This window comes from Pezoporus occidentalis, unplaced genomic scaffold, assembly GCF_034315485.1.
Source record: "Pezoporus occidentalis ecotype Australia unplaced genomic scaffold, CSIRO_AGI_Poc_V1 ctg3, whole genome shotgun sequence".
Taxonomy (NCBI): Eukaryota; Metazoa; Chordata; class Aves; order Psittaciformes; family Psittacidae; genus Pezoporus; species Pezoporus occidentalis.
Window position 1 is genome coordinate 499,314 of NW_026914940.1, and position 9,348 is coordinate 508,661.

Below are 9,348 nucleotides of genomic sequence, written 5' to 3' on the forward strand. Positions count from 1 at the left end.
CAGCTGCTCCGGGAGCACAGCAGAAGTGGTGCTATTTCACATATACAGGAGCATGAAGGAAACTCAGCTTCAGAACATTATGCTTAGGCCAGGTTACCATATATATATATATGAAAGGAAATACCATCATGAGCAAAACAGGCCGTATTTAAATCAAAAGGTAGATAGGGAAGATGAAGACACAAGAGGAAAGCCCATCCTCCAACAGCTTGTGTTCAAAGGAACCCAAAGCTTTGCCTGTGCCCATACTCTCCAAGCTAAAAACTACAGCAGAGTTCCTAAAGTAAGCAGTGACGGATTTGATCATGCCTCACATAAGGGAAAAATCAAAAACCACCACCAAAATGTGCTATTTGGTTATAAAATGGTTTTGTCCTTGCTTAATTCTTTTTTGAGGTCAACCCTTTAAGGTTGAACCAGTTTCATGGGCTTTAGGTTGCACTTAGGGACATGAATAGAAGGGTAAAGTTGTGTGCTTAAGAAACAGCCAGGTTGAATATGAGATTTCTCAGCCTTCCTAGTTTAAAGCTCTCACAAAGGAGAGGCAAGGACATAACTTGTACTGGAAGAGCCCATAGACTGTGCAGGAGCCAAAGAACTGCATAGCTTGTATGTACACAGAGAACAGTGCCTGTTAAGAGAGCCATGAAATGAACGTGGGTCATTAAGTTATATGAGTCGTGTGCAGCTCTGAGGATTATTGCCTCTGACAAAGCAGGATTAGAGGCAGTATAATTGTAGAAAGGCCAATTTGATGCTCAGGAGACATCTGCCAAGTGACATTGTGTTCAACCCTCAGCATGGGAAGACATCGGTGTTACAGAAAGTACTCAACCAATGCCTTCATATGAGGAAGAAAAGGCAAGAAAGAGGCCAAAAGACCTCTTTTCCAGAGGAGGCCAAGACAAACAGGTCCCCTTTGAGGGATGTCAAGGCTGCAGCCAACTCAAACCCTATATTTGCAGGAAGCACACAATGATATAATGGTGTTGTTCACTCCCCAACACCTCTTCCAGCTCAAAAGCACCCATCTAGGGTGTTAAATAGAGCAATTATGTGGTTTGGTTTCCTTCTATAAGCAAGTCCTTAGGCAATGTTTGTTTAGAGATGATCACCTTTGCACTTCACAACTCCAGTAAACACAAGGAGATGGAGCCTGGATGTCTTGAGTGATGAGGCACACCTACAGCACTCACCTGTGACCCTGGTTCCAAAACAAGGCCACTGCCTCAGAGCTTTCCCAGCACTAATAACAGATAAAACTAATCACCTGGAGGAAGAGGTGGATGCCAGCAAGTCCAAAGGGCAAAGCTGTGCACAAAGGGACTCAATTCTGCTCTTTATTTTCTGATAGAAAAACAGGAGCTCAATTGCTGGAAGCAAATGAGTAAAAGCAAAACTGAAAACAGCATGTGAAGTGATCAAAGGATAACTATGATCAAAGGACAACCACAAGCCCTTACTGTGACACCTGTGAGAAGGTAAAACACAAGCCTAGGACATGCTGTTAAAGTTATAAACAAGAGGAGGTGTATAAATCCATGGGACCTGAACAAGATCCATTCACAGTCCAGAAAGTCAACTTTATCCTGGGCTGTACCACCAGAAGGTCAAGGAAGGGGATTCTCCCCCTCTACGCCACCTGGAATAATGCATCCAGCTCTGGGGCTCCAAACATAAGGACGTGGAGCTGTTGGAGCAAGCCCAGAGGAGGCCACAGAGATGCTGTGGGGGCTGAAGCAGCTCTGCTCTGGAGCCAAGCTGAGAGAGCTGGGCTGGGGCAGCCTGGACAAGAGAAGGCTCCTGAAGGGGAGACCTTAGAGCAGCTCCAGTGCCTAAAGGGGCTGCAGGAAACCTGGAGAGGGGCTTTGGACAAGGGATGGAGGGACAGGCCAAGGGGAATGGCTTTAACCTGCCAGAGGGGAGACTGAGCTGAGCTCTTAGGCAGAAGCTCTTCCCTGTGAGGGTGCTGAGGCCCAGAGAAGCTGTGGCTGCCCCATCCCTGGCAATGCCCAAGGCCAGGTTGGACACAGAGGCTTGGAGCAACCTGCTCTAGTGGAAGGTGTCCCTGACCGTGGCAGGGGTTGGAGCTGGATGAGCTTAAAGCTCCCTTCCAACCCAACCCAGTCTGGGATTCTATGATCTCCAAGACCAGCTTTAGTCACAAAAGTCACCATCAAGGCTTCTAAAAACTGGAACAGCTGAAGAGCACCCACAGAATAGGAGAAGCTCAAGTTTAATTTGCACATAGTCTGGTGACATCCATAATATGTCAGTGGCAAGACATGAGTCATTACCTTGTGCTGACACAGGCCCTACAGACATCACCTCCAACTGGACAACCTTCAAATCCCCAAGGACAGGGAAGTTCAAGGAGAAAGCTGCAAGGGGGGCACAGCAGCAGCTGTTTGCATGCCCACATGGCAGTGATAAAGTGAACCCTGGTGCCAGGCAATGCAACATGTAAGGGATGAGCTGCTGCTTCAGAGTCAGGCATTTCTGCCCCTCTTTTTCAATATGGGATGGAAACATTGATGGAAATCAAGTTATCTGCACTGAGATTTGTCATTAAAATCATGCACTGCATATGGGTACATCTGCACTGCAGGCCGAGTACCCCATGGCCAGCAACATGAGCTTACCCCTAGTCTCATAATGCAAAGCTGATGTGTTTGATAATCAGACAACCAGAGTTTAGGGACATAGCTGAGGACCAAAGGCAGAACGAGGTCCATCTCAGCTTCTGTTGTTGAGACCAACTCGGGAGACTGTGGTTATCACGAGGATGTTCAGCATAACCCGGCTGCATTTGGGAAAGGTACCAGTGATGCTCCACTGCTGCATCTCCTGAAGCCTCAACTGCCTTCAGCGTTTCAATTATCCCAAAGTGCTGCATATGTTCCCTAAATCCTTGAGGATTATTCTGTATTAACTGTATAAATTATCCCTCCCAGGGAATAGACAGCTTATTGCTTTATTTAAGGGAAGGGAGTCAAAAGGGGAGCTGCAACTAGATGATCTTAAGGTCTTTTCCAACCCTAACTACTCTATGATTTTATAAGAGTTACTATTCAGCCCTTCCCCATTGAAGGAAGAGGACATAGTTCATCTTCCTGTTGGACAACCCATTGGGATTTCACTCTTTTAACCTCTTCAGTGCTCCCTTGTTCCCTCTTCACTAAGCAATAGGTGAGGTTGGTTGCTCAGGGCACAAATACACCCCTCAGATGAAATGGCAGCAGCTCTTCTGGAGCCTGGATCCACATCTCACCTCCACTTCATCCCTACCCCAGTAGTTCCCACAAGAGCCACCGCAGGTGCTCCTTCTACACACACAGGGAGAGAACAGGCAGACAGGATACAGTAAATAAACCCTAGAACTCTGAAGGTAAAGCCAAGCAGGGCTACAACAAGCCTGAGATATTTCAGTTTAACACCCACTACCCATGAGGGCTACACTTCAGACAGAGCTACCACAACCACTGGACTCCAAGCATCATCCCATCTGCAAACTGTTCTTTCATCCAAAGGAGAATTCCTTTAGGTAGGACCAGGATTCATGGGCAATGAAAAACTATGCCAGTGCTGGGGATGGTTTGCTACTAACCCTTAAGGTCCCCAGGCTTCAAAGCTGTTAAGTGGGTGAGCTCCTCCAGCATTCACCACCACCGAGTGACCAACCCAGCACTACCAGTCTGCACTCACAATGGAATTAAAACAGCACAGAGGTGCTAAAGAACAAGGAAATCACTTGGCTTGCACCCGGGAAGCCTTCAACCCAAGCAGAAATGATTACTGAAGAGCCAAAGATCAGAGCATGGCAGGTCAAGCAACAACCATCAAGTGCAATTCAAGCAGTGATGACCAACTCCATGACATTTTGTCAAGTCTAAGCTGTGTTTGCTCTCCACTTCACATAGCTTGCATCAAGGCAAACTCCAGAATATCGACATTTGCTCTGTAGTTAAAACTAGAGTAAAATATCTGTGCAGAGACAAGGTACAGTCAAAGATGACGGCCTAAGAAAGTTGAGTCTGTTCAGCCTGGAGAAGAGAAGCTGTGTGGAGACCTCAGAACAGCTTCCAGTGTCTGAAGGGGGCTACAAGGATGCTGGAGGGGGACTCTTCATCAGGGACTGGAGTGATAGGACAAGGGGTGATGGGTTTCAAGGTTTCCCTGAAACAGGGGAAGTTTAGGTTGTATGCAAGAAAAGTTCTTCCCTGTGAGGGTGGTGAGGTGCTAGCACAGAGTGCCTGGTGAAGCTGTGGCTGCCCCATCCCTGGCAGTGTTCAAGGCCAGGTTGGATGGGGCTTGCAGCAACCTGCTCTAGTGGAAGGTGTCCCTGCCCATGACAGGGGATGGAACTGGATGAGCTTTAAGGTCCTTTCCAACCCAAAATAGTCTATGGTTCTATGACAGCAATTGCTACAGCTCTGGGAAGCACTACTACAAGTCACTGTGTCATTAACAGAGGTATCCTTGATCCACAAGCCTCAACCCTGTGGTCATGAGCACATGGTGTCTAAGAACAACCCCAAACCTGCAGGTTTTACCCAGTAAATGCTTACAACACCCCCCACTCAATATAAAACATGCAGTTACTTATTCTCCTCCTCTCTCAGGGGCAATAATATTCCCTGACACTCAGTTTTGACCCCCAAAAAGGGATGTTTCCTAGCACACAGATGATCCAGCAGCTGGAAAACATGCAGTAGAAACAGGGTAACTGGATCATCAAGCTCTCAGCACCTCTTTATTTCCAGAACTATGATGGTTTACAAGTTATTTTGATAGAGCCAGAGCTGTCAAGTGGGATTATTATTCCCCTTTGCAACCCACAAATTTATGGCAGGCCTGCACAGGACAAGTGGCCAAGTGACCCTGGTTTAGCTTTGTTAGCCCATGGGCTAGAGAGCAAAACAAAAGCCACACTCCACATACAAAAGCAGGCTTTAAAATCCTCCTTTTTAAAAGATTATCAATGATTTCCTTCTCCAATTTCAGAGAAGAACATGAGCTATTACTATAAGCAACAGTTAAGTCACAACAAGCAGTTTTTGCTCCCTGAACATGTATTTATATAGAAAAGTCCCTATCACTACCCTAATCTCATGAAGCACTCTAGCTACAAGCTGGGTTTCTGTGGGAGACATTACCAGCTAAAACCTCTAAAACCTTTTATTGAGAATATGGTTACATCACCACAGCCTTTTAACAAATGAGGAGAGGATTAAGGTTTTACATTGCCCAACAAAGTGCCTCGCTCTTGGCTAATGCACTCAGAAGAGGAAGGAAAAATAAAGTGGTGAAGGGAGAAAAATAAAGATATGGGAGAACTGGGAGGCTTTAAACAGCAAAACCTGTATTCAGCTTCAGTTTAGGAGGGTGAAGCTGCTTTAGAGAGCTGGGGGAGGCTCAGGGCATCGTGAGAGCTGGGGCAGGGTGCCAGCAGGAAACAGATGTATTAAATCTTCAGCCTCAGTACATGAACCCTAGCAGAGAAAGCAAATAATCACCAGCACAGCAGTGGGCAGGATCCCCTGCAAGTAAGCAAATGTGCAACGGCCCCATAACAACCAAACAACTACAGGAGGTTGTATTGATCATTTCTTTGAAATAAAAAGTTGGTATCTTTAACAGGAAATCTAATCAGGGGCTTTGTTTTTTTAACGAGGAAAGCAATCATGTTATGACAGACGCTGTAGATACCCTGCCAGTTCCCCCCCCAAAGAGCTGTAATAGTTTCCTATGTTATTCTCTGTCCAAACAGGGTAAACCAATTGCTCATATAAAGGAAACCCTGTCCATACACAGAATAAACTGGTAAAACAAAGTCCTCTTAATCTCCCCTTACCTATTTAGACAAGCCCTACATAAACTCCAACCTGGTTTAAGGTTGCAACCTCTTTAGCTGCAGCTGGAGAGTCCAGGCTCAAGTGACTGAAGATCAGATTGATCCTTGTTCAGCCCTGGCTGCAATCTCAACCCTCACTCAGGAAAGAGGCACAAAATAAACCACCTCTACAGAGCCTGGTTGTAGTTTTGCTTATTTGTTTTTTGGGCTCTGTTCTTTGCCAAAGGGCTGCAGAAGTGCAGGTCTCTGCTGAAGAACGGGTTCTGAAAATTACAGACTTGCATGGAGAGATCAGATTACAGGGAAAATTCAGTGCAGGTTTATAAAGTTGGCTCCCAGGGCGCAGACCTAACGGGAAAACTGCTTAAACGACCCCAAAAGAGAGCATTTACCCACCTTTTCTTGCAAGAAACACACCCTAATGCCTCCTCAACCCCAGGAGCATGCACTGACACCCAAGGGACAATAGGGAAGCCAATCAGTGGGGTTGGTCACAGTCTGAGGACAACACTTACTGGCTTCACCATGCTGTTACTGATTAAACAAGTGAGGGCAACAGGCTATCAGCCCCATCTCACATGTACAGCAAACTTCCCAAGGGAGAAGTTTGTCCGTGAACAATACATCTCAAACAGCAAGAGGGACAGGCAGTGCTGGGCTGGACCATCTTCCTATGGGCAAGAAGGAGAAAACACCAAACTAAAGGAGAATTTGGTTAAAAGTAGTCAGTAGGAAGCTCAGAATTAGTGGAGGAAAAAGAGGTAAAGGAGTGGAGTTTAAGAGACAATGAGCTAAGAGACAGTTGTGTAAATCCGCTTATGGATGAGCACATGGCCACATTTATATCACCTATCAAACTGTACCCTGACCCTCTCAGCATGGTTTGATAGCCAGGATGAACCTGAACTCCCACCCATGGGGACCACCATCCCCATAGCCCAAACAGGGATACCCAGCCCCATATAGCATCAGTTGGGTGCTTTGCCATCCTGCACCCCCCACCATGGCACCCCACCGCGGTGCCTCACCTTCCGGGTGCTGCTGCTCTTCAGACCTTGCAGGAGGACAAGGGCATTGTCCCTGTCCCCTTCCCCATCAGGGCTCTCCTCTTCAGGTGGCATCATCTCCAGGAGCGCAGCATCCACAGGCTGAATGAGGGGGCTCCTGCCTGGCCTCACTGGGTGGATCGAGGCCCTCTCCTTGGGTAGCCCCACACCCTGCTAACCCCTTGAAGGAGGTTCAGAGCCCAGCCCTGCCCTATATGGGGGGCTCAAACCCCCACTAGCCCTTGCTCACTTATGCTACAAGTCCCCATACATATAACAGTTACTTAGATCTAAGCCCACAGCCTGAGCTCCCTCTTGAAGAGACACCCAGTATGAAGGGGGGAAGCCCCACAAACCCCTCTATAAGGGGAGGCAAACCCCACAGGCCCCCTTGCAGAGCTACACCAGCTGGGGGGGCCGGGTAAAGGAGGGCAAACCCCACAGACCCCTCTTGCAGTTAACCCAGATTGGGGGACAAACCCCACAGACCTCCCTTACAGAGTTACTATAGAGGAGAAGAAACTACACAGCCCCCCACCCCCTCCAAGTTACAGAGGTACCCAAATGGGGTGGGGGTAAAAGAAAAGCAAAAGCCTATAGACCCCCTTACAAAGATACCCCATATGGGAGGCAAAGCCCCATAAACCCTCCCTGCAGAGCTAAGATGGGGGGGGGGGCAAAGCTTACAGACACCCCCCCTTATATATACCCCAAAACGGGGGTGCCCCACAGACCCTCCCCTTACAGAGCTACCCCAAATAGCGGGGAAACCCCTATAGAACCCCCTTATAGAGCTACCCCAGCTAGGGAATAGGGGCAAACCCCCACAGAACTCCCTTATAGAGCTGCCCTACATGGGTAAAGGGGGTAAATCCCCTCAGACCCCCCCCCCCCCCCCCCGTGCAGCGTTACCTCAGCCGAAGGGGGGGGCAAACCCTACAGTCCCCCCCCCGTCACAGAGCCAGCCCAGACAAGGGGAAGCCCCACAGCCGCCCCCCTTAGGGGGTGTAACCCCACACCACGGCTGCCCTGAGCCCCGCTCACCCCTCGGCGCCCCTCACGGCCCCACCGCCGGGCGCTGCCGACCGGGAGCGAACGCGACGCCGGCCCCGGGGCCGCGCGGGGCATAAGCAGGGTTGTGGGGCGGGGCTAAGAGCAGCTTTAGCCAATGGGAGAGGGGAATGGAGTTGAGTGACGGCTGTGATAGCCAATGGAGAGAAAGGAGAGGGGTGGGGGGGAGCAACGGAGAGGGGAGGGGAGGGGCGGAGGGCCCGTCGCCCGTGGCAACGGAGGGAATTAGAACGCCGGTGACGTCACGGGGGGGAGGCGGGGCTTCGCCTCGTCCCTCGGGGGGCCCGCCCCACGTCTGGGTGCGTGACCGCTCCCACCCCATCCACATCTGGTTGATCCCACCTCCAGCCGGCATCCCCCCCATCCTGGACACATCTGGATGCCCCCCCCCCCCCCTTAATCCCCGCTCTTCCCTCTTTGGCTTCTTCCCCCCCCCCCCGCAACATCTGGGCTGCTGTGGTGTGGGGTGCAATAAGGGAGCACCCACAGGCGCCTCCATTCAGCCTTCTAGCCCAATGCTATGCTCCAGGTGCTCTCTGTGTGGTCCCTTGGCTGCATCATTTCCCCCCCCCCCAAATGAACCCCAAAACATCTGGATGGGGGGCACTGCAGCTCGCACAGCTGCTGGAGCAACACCGGGACTGCTGTGCCCTTGCCCTGCTATGGCTATAAGATGCTGCTCTAGTACAAAACACAATATAATACAAAATATAACACAAAAATATATGATGAAATAAGGTAAACCCCAATTTCTTGCTATTTCCAGGCAGATATAAGCAAACCCTACCCCATTTTCCCTCCTCTGAGCCATATGGTTGAACCATAGAAGGGTTTTACTCTCAATCGGGATCATAAGAGTCAGACTAAGCAACAGTATTAAATCCGATAAAATATTATGGAAAAATATCCAAGAGTTGGGAAAATCCCATTCCCAAGGTGCATACAGGGTTGTAACGGATACAGCGCCCAGCATGGGGATGCTGAGCTGGTTGTCACCTGTGTGTGTCACCACCCAAAGGTCCCTTAAGTCTTTATCAGGATCTAGCTTCGTTTTCATAATGAAGTTAATGAGACCACGCTTGTGTGTGATGAATCTTACTCATGTCAACAGGATACAGGGAACTCTGTGCTGTTTAACAAGGGCAAACAAATTATCCCAGCGTACATTAACCCCTTTATACTGAATAAACCTAGAGCTGGCTAAATATATGAAACCATTTCCACCTTTTCCAGCCAGCTTTTCCTTGTTGGGGCTTCAAGGATTGTGCGATTCCACACAAGGGAGTGTGTTAGGAAGGATTTCTCTCTCCCTTCTGGATTTCCCAATCCTAAAGGAGCTGCTGGACCAACAAAGTGGAATTACTGATTAATCTGGAA

At 49.1% G+C, this 9,348-nt stretch overlaps 1 protein-coding gene across 1 annotated transcript in view; it reads right to left on the reverse strand.

Annotated features, from left to right (window-relative positions):
• RHPN1 (rhophilin Rho GTPase binding protein 1) overlaps window positions 1-7,714 on the reverse strand; it is a 32,018-nt gene extending 24,304 nt beyond the window's left edge. Inside the window, exon 1 of the mRNA XM_062626887.1 lies at window positions 6,883-7,714. Within this exon, the coding sequence (XP_062482871.1) occupies window positions 6,883-6,978 (96 nt within the window). The 5' untranslated portion in view covers window positions 6,979-7,714. The remainder of the gene's footprint in view (window positions 1-6,882) is intronic.
• Window positions 7,715-9,348: the final 1,634 nt, after the last annotated feature.